Source organism: Antechinus flavipes, chromosome 5, assembly GCF_016432865.1.
Source record: "Antechinus flavipes isolate AdamAnt ecotype Samford, QLD, Australia chromosome 5, AdamAnt_v2, whole genome shotgun sequence".
NCBI lineage: Eukaryota > Metazoa > Chordata > Mammalia > Dasyuromorphia > Dasyuridae > Antechinus > Antechinus flavipes.
Genome location: NC_067402.1, coordinates 40,215,033 through 40,230,506, shown reverse-complemented (window position 1 = coordinate 40,230,506; position 15,474 = coordinate 40,215,033). Strand labels below are relative to the sequence as shown.

At 40.7% G+C, this 15,474-nt stretch overlaps 1 protein-coding gene across 1 annotated transcript in view; it reads left to right on the top strand.

Moving 5' to 3' along the window:
* Positions 1–418: 418 nt before the first annotated feature.
* LIMD1 (LIM domain containing 1) overlaps positions 419–15,474 on the top strand; it is a 72,447-nt gene continuing 57,391 nt past the window's right edge. The window contains exon 1 of the mRNA XM_051963095.1: positions 419–1,922. Coding sequence (XP_051819055.1) covers positions 419–1,922 — 1,504 coding nt within the window. The remainder of the gene's footprint in view (positions 1,923–15,474) is intronic.

Here is a 15,474-nt window from a genome sequence, read left to right as displayed (position 1 = left end):
GGGACGGGAGCTGGGTTTACTTTCTTCTTGGGCTTACGGCAGACAATGTGATTGTCCTTTTCTTGTCCTTTTCCTTTTCAAGATTTAAAGTAAACCCGGGCCGGCCAGGGGCTGAGGAGGGCACTGGGTTGCCCGAAGCTGGTGGGAAGAGAGCAGCCACCTGCTCGTGGATGTCCCTGCGGGGGGGCAGAAAAGCGGGGTGCGCACGGTGGCCGGACGGGCTCTACCCAGAGTTTGCAGCCTTATAAAACCTTGGGGGATTGGAACCATGCCTCTGCTTTTTGCCACATGATAATTGCAGCCATCTGAGACTCGAGCCTTCTTCCCATAGGGTTGTTGTCATTTTTTCCCAGCAACCCTTTTGCTCGTTGGACCAAAGGACTAGTTGCCAGGGGACGGGGGCAGGTGCTGAGACAACATGGACAAATACGAAGACTTGGGCCTTGAGGCCAGTAAATTTATCGAGGACCTCAATATGTACGAGGCCTCCAAGGATGGCCTGTTTCGAGTGGACAAGGGAGCGGGCAACAACCCTGAGTTTGAGGAGACCAGGAGGGTGTTTGCCACCAAGATGGCTAAGATCCATCTTCAGAAGCAGCAGCAGTTGCTGCAAGAGGATCTACTACAGGGGAGTAGTGGCTCCCTCAACGGAGGGGGGCGGCTAGCCCCCCAGATCCCACCTGCAGGATCCTTCACCCACCGGGAGCCAGGGGGGAGCAGTAAGCTATCCCTGGGGGATGGCGCTGCCAAACCCCCTCTTGCAGCACCTTCCTTGGCATCTGGGGCTGGGCCAGTAACACCAGGCCCCGTGAGTCAGCTGGCTTTTCAAAACCAGTCCCACTCATCTCTGCCACAGGGTCAGCGGGCCAGACTGCATCCTGAGGGCCAGAAGAGAGTCAGCCAGGACTTTAGTTATGGAAATGGTACAGGGAATCCTTCAGGATCTGGTTTGCAGGGGCTGGATTCCCGGGGAACCAGCGGCCCTTCTCAGGGGGCATTTTCTTCTCTTTCTCATGGAGATTACTATGACAACTATCCTGGGCAGAAGTGGGGAGAGGAACCCAGCCAGTTCCCCAGCGTCAGACCAAGCGTGGGGAGCTCTTGGCCAGCTTCCAAAAGCCCAACTGACGCTCATCTGTACCAGTGCCAGCCATCTCCAAATTCCTGCAGGTCTTTTGAGAGTGGATACAGTAGCCAGGATGGCGGCGGAGGTGAGGGCCACCAGCTCAGCCGGGACTCTGAGCAGAAGCCCACCGGCCAACAGCGGTCATCGTCCTTTTCCCACACACTCAATTCCAGAGCTCCTCCCCCACCCCCAGAAATAGTGACCCCCTTGGCTCTGCCACAGCAGAGGTCATCTTCATTCTCAGCACCATCCACCCTAGCTGCTTCAGGTACTTCACTCCAGGGAGATCCAGCCAAAAGAAGTGCTGGCGGGGAAAGGGATCTTCCTGGTGGCGTGATCAAACCAACTGGGGACTCTCAGCTCTGGTACCAGGGGAGCCCCAAATCTTACATTTCAAGTTCAGTCCCTGCCCCATTGCCAACCAGCATTGACTATCAGCCTTCTGCGGTTGCGTACCCAAAGTCTGTCGACCATTTAGTCCCTCACTGCCAGACTCCCCAGCCCAATTGCAGGGACTCTGGCACGAATCCCAAGCTGAGTTTCCCCAACCTGTCTTCGGGGCCAATGTCTGATGCTCCTGGGCCTGTTTTTAGAGAGGGGCCTAATAGCTTGCCACCTGATAGTAGCCAAGGGAGTGTCCATCCAGAGAACTCCAGCCCCACCAAAGTAAAATTACCCTGTCAGACCCTCCTTCCACTCCCAGAGCAAGGGTTGTCTGCAGTCGAATTAAAATTAGAAGCACTCACCCAGCGTCTGGAGCAGGAGATGGATATTCATCCAAAGGCTGATTATTTTGGTAAGTTTGCTGCTTCCTGGGAGTTTTTTTTTTTTTAATTAATATGCAAGTGTAAGTCACATCTTGGGCCCCTCAGGTAGGATTTTGATGCCTTCCTTGCCCAGGACGGATGCAGGTCATTGGGCTGTATGTGCGTGTCTGTAAACATGCTTCTTCCAGGGCAAAACTAGAAAGGGACCTTGTGGACTCAGTGAACCATGAAGGTGTGATCTGTAATCGGGATACCTGAATCCTGAGTAGGAATCTGAGCCAAAATCATTTTCACTTACTTAAAAAAGAACCATGAAAGCCAGATTCAAGGGGTTTCATGTTCTGTTTCTAAGAAATCTAAGCAAATCTTCTTGGACTTGGATGGGCTGGGCCATCATGTGCTCTGGACCTTAGTTTTCCTCACTTATTAAATGAGAGGATCAACTTGGGAAACTTTTAGTTTCCTTTGGACTGAACCTGTAAGGGTTCTTCCCATGGTCCTTTGAATCTGTTCCAGCTCTGAATTTCTTATTCCTTACAGATGATTTCTAGGGCTAAGAGCCCTCTGCCAGCATTAGGAGACAGCAGGCATGTACTTGCTTAGTGAGCTGTGATGCTCTTGCAGATGTATAGGTTCTGCAAAAAAGCCAAAATGGAGGCAGAGATCTGTTTGACTGGTGGAAAGGTTGAAGCATTCCATGGAGAAATCCTAGATTTTGAGCTGGAAAGGGCTTTGGGATCCAGCCCATTTATTTTACAGATGAGAACATTTAGGCACAGAGAGAGATTAGGTGACTTATCCAGGATAACACAGTTAATAAGTATCTGAAACATGATTCAACCAGGTTCTCTTGACTCCAGATGAATGACTCAGTGAACACCCACCTTGTTCTCATGTTTGCAATTCAGACCCACATTTGCCAAGATTGTGTTGCTTGAAATTAGAATAAGTATTGGTTGGCTTTTGAGTTTACTTAAAAGTGCAGCTTTTTAAAAATCTTTTTATGTTTTGGTTTTGACTCAGAAATACATCTGGTTTCAGTTCCCATTTGGGTAGGAAGGTAATACTTTTGGAGAACATACTTCTTTCTCTACACTGAGCTACTTGAGGGGATTCTGGGAGACTGGTGCTTTTTTTTTTTTTGGAGCTGCAGATTCTTGGAAATAGAGGATACATACTTCTTTGCCTGTTCAAATTAGATAGGAGAGCTCCATTGCCACTGAGAGAAATCCATTTCCTTAAAGAAAAGTAGGGATAGGAATGGACGTGGGAAATGGAGATGGCTCGGCTAGAACCTTCAGGGTACCAGGCTTCATTCTTCAGGTTGCTCATATTTCTAAATTATCATCATCATCACCATCATCATTCTCATCATCACAGAGTGGAAGTGGAGGGAGAGCAGCTCTCTTGGAACAGTCTGCTAACTACTCGAATCGCTTATTGCCATAACTTAATGGTCACAGAATCCTGTATATGTTTTGTTGTTTGTTTTGTTTTGTTTTGTTTTTTAAGAGCACCTGCTATTCTCCAATATCATGATCCTTTTCCTTTGCAAATACACTTTTTCCTCTATTGCCATCTATATATTTTATGTTCATCCAATAAGCCTTTAAGTGCCTGCTGCTAGAAATACAATGATTGAAAAGAAAAATCCAAAAATGTAACAATTCATAAAGGGCAAGAATGCAAAGAGTTTACTTTCCATTATATTATTTTAACTTTTATTTCATTTTACCTTTAAGATTTCTCTGATATATAATGGCAATCAATATTCTGTATCCAGGAGTCTAAATGATGTTTTAGGTCCCCTGTAGAATTTACCAATCAGTATACTCCTCCTGTTTGCTCCTCTCAGAAATTCTTCTTGCCTTCTGTCCTTTGGGAATAATCATTAACAACTACAGGTTTTCTTGGGAATAATTTTTTTTAGTGTGTGAAGTTCTTACAAAATGATCTTTGAGACTGGAAAGCCTGGGTCAGATCCTGCATTAGGATCTTCCCACCAGCAAGTCACTTATCCCATTGTAAAATTAAGAGGTTAAAGTTAATGGCCTCTAAAATCCTTTCCTGGGCAGTTAGGTGGTACAATGGGTAGAGTTCTGGTTCTGATTTTTGAATCCCATCATTGGCAGTTCCATCCTACAAGAATTTATTAAGGGCTTACTATATGCAAGGTGCTACAGATACAAAGATTAAAAAAAAAAAAAAACAAAAACCAGTCCTTGCTCACAGAAGTTTTACATTTTCCTGAGGTAGCTAGGTGGAGCAGTATATAGAATTCTGGGTCTGGAGTGAGAAAGAAGTGTTCACCCTCAGACACTTACTAGCCATGTGACCCTGGCCAAGTCACTTAACCCTTTTTGCCTTAGTTTCCTTATTTGTAAAATGAATTGGAGAAGAAAAACCACTCCATTGTCTTTGCTGAGAAAACCCCAAATGGTGTTACAAAGAGTCAGCCATTATTGGAAAACTACTTTAAAAAAACAACAAAATCCTACTAACTGTAAATCTGTAGTCCTATAGAAATATACTTTTAAAGACAGGTTGTTTTCTTTAAAAAAGTGAGAGAATCTAGTTACATATTTGTATGGGGGGAGGGGGGAGGGAGATTCATCCCCGGAGTTGTGCTTTGCTCATTACAAAGTATGTTCCAGAATGAAATGTGGTATGATGACTATATAATGTGATGATTTTCATCAATCATCTGAACAGGAAAAAAAAAATGAGTTCTATTCTTAAGAATCTCCAGTCAGTATTTCTTATTTTATATTATCAAATGGAAGGAAATGAGGTGGTAAGGTACAAATACTATTTTGGCTTAAAGAACTTCCTTTTCTCCACCTGTCTATCCCAATCCCATTTTGGTTTCTCCCTTTTTAAAAGATGTCTTTATCTAAAGAGGCAGTAAAATATGTTGTAAAGAACTAAAGGACTGGAGTGTGAAGGCTGGCTTTGGTCTCCACCAGCCGTGAGATTTTGGGCAGATCACTTAACTCCCCTGGGCTTCCATTCTCTCATCTGTAAAAAACAGTTAAGGGAGATGCCCTTTTGCAACTTGTTTTGCAGCTGACGCTTTGGTGTTTCTGTTAATAGGTATAATGTTCTCAATAAAAACTAAGATCCTCATTAAGAAAGTAAGGGAGACCATTGATTTCTGTTTTCCCTTACTCCATCTTACTCCTCTACTTCAGGGCTTCTTAAACTTTGAATACTCGAGATGCCTTTTTATGCAAGACATTTTTATGTGACTCTGCATGTATAAAATAGGCATGCAGATCAAACATTTACTAATAATAAATCATAATTTTGTGAGCTCCATTTCAGTTATAAGAACCTATATGCAGTCTCAACCCACAGTCTAAGAAGGTGGGCTCTACTTCTCCCTACCCTCTTCCCAGAATTCTTTTCTGTCCCTTCACTCTGGTCCTTTCCTCTTTCAAATTGAAAGACAAGTGGTCTTCTCTGGGCAGCCCACTACAGTTTCCAAACAAATCCCTGCTTCCCTCTGGGTCTCATTTTTTTCTCATTTGTAAAATATCTTGATGATGTCTGTGGTTGCCTTTTACCTCGGAACTCTAAATCTCTGGGTCATGAACAATTACTCCACTCCTAATATATTCAGGGCTCTTAAGACTTATGGGATCACACATTCAACTCCCTCACTTGCTCTCCAGTGTGATAATAGCTCAGCTCCTTTAATAGGAGTTTATGTCCCCTTACCTCAAGCAACATCTGTATAACTGCTGTCTGGAAGTTTTCTAAGCTTAAATCAAGAACAATAAGATGGAGTGGGTTGGGGTTGGGAGGTGGGGGGGGGGTGGAAGTTTTATGGAGAGAAAACCACAATATTGGCTGCTTGGAAATACCCAGGAGTTCAGCAGAAAGAGAGGCAGTCTGCCCTATCGGACTGGCTTGAGGTCTGACTTACCTGGATTTCAATTCTGCCTTTGACTTAGTTGCTGCTGTAAAAACCACATGAAGCACACCCATCGCCCACATGGGTGGGAGGAAGGTGTCTAGCGCAGCTTAAAGCATTATGGGATTGTGAGTTATTAGAGTAAGGCAGAAGTTTGAAGCCAGGGGCCAAGATCCAAGCTCTGCCCCTTTCTAGTTTTCTTTCTAAGCTTGAGACAGTCTTTGATTTCTAATAGTGAAACCAGGTGGTGTCTAGTTATAGCAACGTGAGCCACCACAAATGGACCCCTCTAATTTTATTCCCCAGCTGGGAGAGATATGATCCAGTGATTAGAGTTAACACACCACTAACAACAAATCACGGATTCACCCATTTCTTCATTCAGCGTTATTCTCTCTTTTTTACTGATTGCTCTTACTAGCGATTTCATCAGGATGAGAAGTTCCTGGTGTGGAAACTGACTCTTGGGCAATGCAGATTGGAAATTGTGATTTTTCCAGGATCACACAGCTAAGATGTTTCAGAGATGGGACTTAAATCCATCTCCCTGACTTCAAAACTAGCCCTATTCATTGGGCTACATTGTCTTTATGCTTTGAATATGGCAACTTATCTCAGTTGGGAATGAAAAGTTTAAGGCGATTTTATACATCCCTCTTTAACTTAAAAAAGTGCCATTGGTTTGGTATCCTCACAGCCTAGCAAAGCTTCCAGCATTTCAGCACAAAGAAACATCTAATAGGATCTCATTATCTACATGCCATGGAAGCATTCATTTTCAGTGGCTTTGGGGCACATTTTTAAAAGAGAAGCAAGCAAAGTGTAAGTAACCATATTAGGGCATTTCTATAGCTTTAAAAATTGTAAAGCTCTTTATAAACAATCCCTCTTGAGTTTTTCAAGGATTCCTATCATCTAATAATAATAATAATAGCTAACATTTTTATAATGTTTATTATGTGCTGGGCACTGGATTAAATATTTTATAATTGTTAAATCATTTGATTCTCAACAATAATTCTATCTGTCCCTATTTTACAAATAAGGAAACTGAGGCAAAACATGACTGTCCATGACCACACAATTAGTAAGTTTATGAGGGTAAATTTGAACTCTAGTCTCCCTGACTCTGAATCTAGCACTCTATCCACTCTGCCACATTAGGACTTTTACTCCCATTTTATAAATGAAGAGATAGAGTTCAAAGAGTCTAAGTTACTTGGTCCTACATATGTGGCTGAGGCAGAATTTGAACTCTGGTCTTTCAGACACTAAATTCATCACTTTGGAAAGGCCTCTGGAGTCTTTCTATTGGATCTTGATTTTTATTGTTATAGGATGAGACATAGTGATTCACAGGGTGGCTTTTAAGTATAGGTTAAAGGGCTAAAGGTAGAAAAGTGAATTACTTTTAACTAAAAGATCTGGTCTGTTGGCTAGTTGGAAAATCACTTCCCCTTTCTATTGTCTCTGTTCCCTCACTTGTAATATGAGGGGGTTGGATTGAGGACTCTTGCATCACCTAACTTGGTCATCCTTACAATCCTTATACTTCTTGGAAGAAATGACTTTTAACTTTTTTTAAAAAATAATTTTCAGTTTACCAACTATTTATTGAACACCAAAGCAATTTTTGCTCCTTTACTTCCCCTTTAAGTAAGTGGAGATTGCTTAGGGCATTTCACTTCACTAGATTATAATTATCCAAACAAATCACATTGCATTACAATGTACTCTCTGGGCACTATCGAAATTGTTTTGTTGTTCCATTGAGTGGTCCAGTATTCTTGTCTTGGAGATCTTTTTGTTTAAAATAATAATGCTAATATTTGTATAGCAATTTAAAATTTGTAAAACACTTTGCATGTTGTTTATTTTATGCTTATAAAGACCATGGGAGCTAAGTGTTATTATTATAGTCATTTTACAGATAAGAAAACTCAGGCTAAACAATATTTCATGACTTACCCAAAGTCATACATCTGGTAAGTATCTGAGATTGGATTTGAATTCAGGTCTTCCTTTCTCTAAATCCAGCATTCTATCCATGACACTACTTAGCTGCCTTGTATAGAGAAACTGTTTTAAAAAAAAAAATCAACCCGTGATCTCTTATCAAGAAACAAAGGCAGAGACCTCAACTATTTCAGACCATCTAAATGTACTTATTTTCATTGGAGAAGATTGGGGGTGGGGGAAGTCATGGAGACCAAGGTCTCCCTCTGTATCATCCTGCTTCCCTTAGTATCTATCAAGCTCACTAGGATGATTATTCATCTTGAGTGGGACAGTGGTAGAGAGGGGGCCTGAAATCTGGAACATCTGAGTTAAAATCCAGTCTCAGATTGGGACCAGGTCAGATCCAGCTATCTGTATGACACTGAAAAAAATCACTTAAGTCACTTACACTATTTGCCTCAGTTTCCCCATCTGTAAAATGAGCTGGAGACAGAAATAGCAAAAATCTTTGTCAAGAAACCCCAAATGGAGTAAAGGGTAAGGACCAACAATCAAACATGAACTAGGCATCCTTCAGCACCCAGGACAGTGCTTCATAGGTTCAGCAAATATTTGTGAATGATTGAATGACGTTTTTAAAACTGGACTGTGATTTCATTGCAGTGAAGAACTTCCAGTAAGCAGAGGCCTTTCCCCATTATAGATAATCTTCCATTAGCAACTGGGAGTTTTAGAGAATTGGGCAGGCCATTGAGAAACAACAACCTTGTCTAAGAACCCAAATTGCAACCCAAGCTTTAGAAGTATTTCAAGGTTACTGAGCAAAGGAGACAAAGGACGGATTTTATACCGAAAATGTTCTTTAAACTTACAAGTACCTTTTGAACTTGTACTGTCTTCCCAGAATCCTGGGGGATCAAGACAAGGTTCCTGCCCTCAGTGAACTTCCAATCTGTTGGGAAGCTAAAATTAATAACATAAATGCATACTTTAGAGGATAATGCAAGATAGTTTGTGATGAAATGGTTCAGAATAAATATTAAGAAGGCCAGAGGGGAGGAAATCAGTGGGGTCTGAAAACACTAGGGAAGACCATTTGACTTCACGAGACATCTAGTTCCAGATCTATGATCTTTGGAGACTTCAGCTTAGTGAGTTACACAAAGCCCAGGTCCTCTGGGGATTTTGAGAATGGGTCACCCTAGGCTCACAACTGTTTCCCTGAGCAGTTGTGACCTGGTCCCAAGCCCAGCTCTGTTTCCCACAGAAAGTCCTAGGCACTTAGCAGCTCTCCATCTCTTTTCCTAGTCCTTAGTTTGCCATTTAATATTCTTTTCAAATTTTAACTGGAATTTTAGGGTTTTTGCCAAACAGGGGTGGTAGGTTAAAAAGAGAAATAGAACTGACTTTAGTTTCAGTTTTCCTGGCCTTGTTCTTAATAATCCCCATCAAAAACTCAAACTGTTTTTGAGACTTTTGAGAGAGAAAACATTTATATAGCACAGGAACGTTTACAAAGTATTTTCTTCACCTCAGCTCTTCCAGGTAGAGAGCTCCAGTTTCTTTCCCCTCATTTAGCAGAAAAAGAAACTGAGGTTTAGAAGCATTTGTAACTAGCAAATGGTAAAGTCAATATTAAAATCCAGGTGCATGCTTAGATATTGATCTTTAAAAAAATTCAGCCCTATTTTGTAGGGGTGAGTGTCAAAAATAATCCAAATATATATATATAAAATAAAAAGCTGTAATTTAAAAAAAGAAAGAAAGAAAGAAAAGGAGATTGGTAGAAAGCTATGAACATTACACCTCCAAAGCCCAGCCCCAAACGATCTTCTATAGGTCTTCAGGGGCATGGGACCCACAATAGGAAGACAGAATAAAGTTTTTCTTTTAAGTATGGAAAAAAAAGAAATCAGGACGATGAGTCTTTCTGATCCCAGGTTGAGCACTCAATTCACATACCATCTAACTATATGTATGAGCATACATGAATACACATGTGTACATATATCACACAGTACACATATAAGTATGTGTAAATATCTGTGTAAGTATAACGTGCTTTAAGGACTGTAATATTTTACATGTTCTCTCACTGGATCCTCATAACAACCCTTTGAAGTTGCTGCTATTATTATAAAATAAAAAACTCTGCTTAAAAAAAATTCAGCCCTAAGTCATTTGAATCCTGTGTTTCAGAATAAGAAAGTTCAGTAGAAATAGCCATGAATTTAGAAAATTTGGAAAACCTGGGCTTACATCCCAGTTCTTCTCCTTGCTATATATGTGACCTCAGGCAAATAAATTCTCTGGGCCTCCTCATAAAATGACAGGGTTGGAATAGGTGACTTCCAAGGTCTGAGTCTGTAATGTTATATGTGGGCATTTGTGTCATTGGTTAAAATTAGGGACTTAGATTTTAAATAACTACAGCATGTGACTGATAAATTCTCTTATGTGGTGGGAGTGTCTGTATAAGAATAGAGAATGATGGTCTGGTGGAATTCCAGCATTATTTCTCGAGACTTGTCTTACTGCCTGGCCCAAAAGCGGGGCTCAAGAGCTAGGCCGTTGAGATGCCTTCTTTCCTGAGTTATTCTGAATCTTTTGGGGGAGGTTTATGGAGCCAAGAACTTATTTGCCTTGAATAGATGCCTTTCATTAAAGTGGGATTAGTGAAGGATTAAATCCCTCTTCAAAAAGCTGTACAACATATGGCTGTCTACTCATCTTAGAAGGATTTTCCAATATTCAGGGCTTTCTGCTCCTCTTATTTAATGGGGACCCTTTCCCTTTTTGGTGTAGCTAGAAACAATAGCTGGCTCACAGTGTGCCCGGTGGAAACATTTTTAATAGTGTTTCTCAAGGTTCAAATTGGGAGAGGAAGGTAGAAAGGAAAAGGGAGCCAGAATTCTTCAGGTTACAAGATCCATTAGCATGTTGGGCTGGTCAGGAAAAGGAGCAGGGAGATTTAGTTCTCACTGGCAGTTGGGGTTCAGCTACTTTGAGAGCAATCTTTCCTAATACTAAGCTGCAATACATAAACAAAAAGATGGAGAAGTTTTTGAAATAATTGATAGCTTTTGTTTTTACATCACTTTCATTTCTAAATATACTTCTCCCAATATACCCCCCAAGAGTTAACAAAGAATAAAAAATAAAAAAGAGGGGAAAGGTGATTCTACAAAACTAATGAACCCATCAGTTTATTTGATGAACCATATTCATAGACTCCTTCCCCACCTCATACAACTTTCTAAGAGGGGATTTTTAATGCCATTCCTTAAGATGGAGGAACAGTGGAAAGACAGTGTTGTCTATTCCAACCTAGATAATAAGCATTTATTAAGTGTTTACTGAATGCAAAGGTCTACAAAGACCAAAAAACACACCAAAAAACCCAGTCCTTGTTCTCAGAGGCTTCATATTCCACTGAGGCAGAGAGATGGAGCACTGGGTTTGGAGTCAGGAAGATCTGAGTTCAAACCGCCTCAGATGCTTACTGACTGTGACCTTGGACAAGCCATTTAACAACCCTGCTCATCTTGGTTTTCACAATTGTTAAATGAGGATAAAAATAGCACTTGTCTGGCAGGGTTGTCGTGAGGATTAAATGAGATATACTTTGTAAAGCCTGGCACATAGTAGGCCATTCAGAAGTACTTGTTTCTCTCCTTCCTATTGGGAACATGTAGACAGATCATTATTTCCCCGCCCTCTCTCTCAGACTTGGTTTCCTCCTTTATAAAACAAGTATACCATCCACCTCAAGGGGCTGTTTGAAGGAAAGTGCTTTATAAAGCATTAAGCGTTCAGTTATTTGTATTATTTATTAAGAGGACAGCATGGTCTGGTGGGGAAAGAACTGCCCTCAGAGGCAGAAAGATGGAGTTAAATTCTGACTTGCACAAGCTTTCTGTGTGACTCTTGGAGCACTTAGTGCTATGGGTCAGGGTTTCTTAAACTTTTTCCCACATGTGACTCTTTCACCAATCCTAGATGTACAGGAATATAACATAAGTATACAAATGAAACATTTATGGATGACAAATCGTAATTTTGTGATCCCCACATTCATTTATGCAATCCCATAGGGGCTGTGACCCACAGCTTTGTGGGCTTAAGCTGTTTTAAGTTTAATAAGCTTTGCTCTGGGCAACTTTTTAATACTAAGTTATAGAGAAAGTGCTGAGTTGCATTGGTGAAGGACATTTCTGGGATTTCCCTGTATCAGTGAAATCACAAGGATTTGCCCCTGTTACACAACTTAGGAGGAGATTTGAGAGGCACTGTCTTGACTTTATTTGTATGATAATCAATAATATATATTTATTTAACACTTAAAAATCTGTAAAGTACTCATTTGATCCTCATAACAACCTTGTGAGATAGGTACCCTAGATATTGTCCCCATTCTAGAGGAAGGTAAATGGAGGTTCAGAAAAGAGTTGCCCATGGTCTCATGACTAGTATCAGATTCAGGAGATGAATCCAGATCTTTTTGCTAGAGAATCCAGCTCTCTTCCCACTGTATGATGCTGTTTACCTATTTCATATGAATGTCTGTTAACAGTTATCACTAAAATAATCAGATTAAAATCACAAAACAGGTTAGTCTAGGTACAGTTTTTCAAATTGCTAAAATAAATACCCTAAGAACAAAGCTTAAGCAAGAGATGTTTGTGTCGATACGTTCACCCTCTCCTGAGGGGGAGAACAGGAGCCACGTGAAAGACGTGAGCGAGATAAGTCACTGCGGCTCCCCAGGAGCATTTGTGAGGAGTGCTTTGAAGTCCTCAGCTCAGTTATTTTAAGTTTCAGGAATGATTGGTTTGGCTCATGTCCTGTATCCCAGGTTTGCTGGAAGAGTGATTGTAGAATTGGAGAACATGGGCCTCTGGGAGGTTGGCTAGAAACCCATCAGTGGTTTCCATCACCTTTCTCCTTAAAAAGAGCTCTGTGGACCATCATGCAAACATCCTGCCGGAGCCCTGGATAGCCTCCCTGTTTGCTCTTCAGAATTACAGGGTCTGGGCTTGGAGCCAGAAGGATTCTTGATAGTTGTCTGGTCCAATTCCCCTTCAGCCTATAGAGAGAAAAGTAGACCCAGAAAGAGAAAGTGATTTTGTCCAGTGTCGCATTTGGCAGAGTCTGGATTTGAACCCAGGTGTTTGCGGTCCAGATACAACACTCATGTTCTGTTATCACACTACCCCAGCCCAGTAGGGCCTTGTTTTTCCTTCCACTGTAAAAATGGGGTAGGGAGAGGACCCCCTATCAGGAATATTTTCTCGTTCTCCACCTCTCTCATACCTAAATGCTCTTGTGTGTATTTTTAGAGGGTAGCTCGGTGTTAAGAGCTCATTTTTGGTGACCATCCAACAGATAATTTTCCTGCCTGGTCTGTGCAGTGACTGCTGGACCAATGGGGCACCTCCTGCACCCCCACCTCTGGTGAGCTCATTCTCTCAAGCTCTAAAAATTGTATTTTTCTTTCCCATGTATTAGGTGAGAGACTAGCCCATAAATAATGAGAACAACTGCTCTCTCCAGCAACTTGATAGGTGCAAAATAGGAAAGACTTATTGGTTTTCTCTGAAAACCAGCTCTGATGTTCTATCGTCACAGAAAGCTTTGTGTGAGTCTGGATGGAGGGAAGAACCAGGCCAGGTTTGGGGGCCTAATTGGGTCACACTCAAGGGTCATGTTCTGGACCTGCCTCCCTAAAGGGACAAATATCAGGGAGCTGTGATATCGGTACACCCCCATGTTATAACTATATAACATGTTATAGCTCAAGATCTGGTTTGTTGTTATTGTTGTTTCAGTTGTGTTTCACTCCTCATAATCCAGTTTGGCAGTCTGATGAATCTTGCCTTTCTCAGTGTAATATTTTAAATACATAAAATAAAATAATATAGAATTAGAAAGGAAACAAACTATATTGAAGTAAAATGATCAAAAAAATTTTTTTCCTTTCTAATTCTTTACTTGTTTCCTTTCTAATTCTATATTATTTACATATTTAAAACATAAGGGGAAAAAAGTACAATATTCAGAGTCAGGAGATAGTAGATTCAAATCCCCCTAGCTGTGTGGTTTGGTCTGGTCCCCATTTCCTCACCTATCCTAGAAGGATAATCATAGTGGCTATTTCTAGGGTTATTGTGAGGATCAAATGAGATTTGCAAACCTTAAAGCTCTATGTAATTGTCACTGCTGATATTATCCTTGTTATTGTTGGTATATGGAGGCTCTGAGGAGTGCTATCAGGTAGGTTTCTCCTTGGCCAAGCAGAAGTTAGACATAATGTAAAATGATTTTGTACATTACCAAGAAGATGCATGGAAAGAGGTTTTCTCCCTTGACTAAAGTAGTAAAGACTTTATTGAAAAATTACAGTTGCTAATTTAGTTCATTTATCTTCTTTCTAGAGTCTTATGTTTTAAAAGCATGTTTAATTCTCCATCGGTATTTCCTTTGCTAGTAAGGACTGGTATGTGGTAATGAAAGAAGAAATCAGAATTCCCAAGTCCTTTTTCTTTGTTTTTAAAAATCTTTTAATGTACTGTATTTTTTAAAGTATAAGAGTTGGCTTTTGGATTTTTTGCCACTATAGACATTTTTCATTATTCCAGTATCGGGGTTCCCCAGAGAGCCCTTCTTGGTAAAAGACTACAATCAAAATGGCACATTTTGTTAAACAAAATCAACTTTAAGCAGCTATGTCTGATGGTGTATATAGCATCTCTTTGTTCCCTAACTACAATGAGGAGTGATGTGTTTTAGTATCTCTCCTGACATTGCTCCTTGCCTTTAATCTGAATTCAGTTGTTTTAGTGTTGTTTTATTTTTTTTTTTTTGAGTCACTGTGTAGCTTGTTTGACTGGTTCTGATTACTTCTCTCTCCTTCAGCTCATACATGACTTCCTATATTTCCTCAAATCTTACATATTTGTTGTTAATCTTTTAAGTTTCTCAGAACTCTTGTTTGTTTTGAGAATATAAAATCCAGTTGATTCCTTTAGATAATAATGATAATAATAATCTACATTGACTATGAGTTCCCTTTCTATGGATTCAAATATCTCTATGCAAATCATTTGTAGACCTACTTATCCAGTTCTAACATGTCTCCTGATCTCCACTCTTGCCTCTCCAACTGCCTATTGGACATCTCAAACTTGATGTGCCAAAGACTCTTAAACTCAACATGTCTAAAACTGAACTCCTCAGTGCTTCCCTCTTGCTAACTTCCCTTTTATTGTTGAGAGCGCTACCATCCTTCCAGCCACCCAGGTCTATAACTCCTCATCCTCTTATCTCCTTCCCCCCATCTGCTATGTGGTCAGTGACTAAGGCCTGCTAATGCTACCTTTTAAACATCTCTTAAATCTCCCTTTGTGCTGCTGCCCTCCCTGGGGCAAACCCTTAAGTCTGGACTGTTGTGATAGCCTGCTTGTTGATCTTACTGCCTGGAGTCTCTCCTCCCTCATGTCCATCCTACACTCAACTGTCAAATTGATCTTATTAAAGTCTATCATGTTGGATCATTATATATGTTTGTATAATAGTACATATGTTATATTATATTATTATATATTATATATAATATGTATATATATAAAATCTGCATTGGCTCCCTCTCACCTCCAGGATGAAATATAAAACCCTCTAGTTGGTGTTCAAAGCCCTCCATTGCCAGG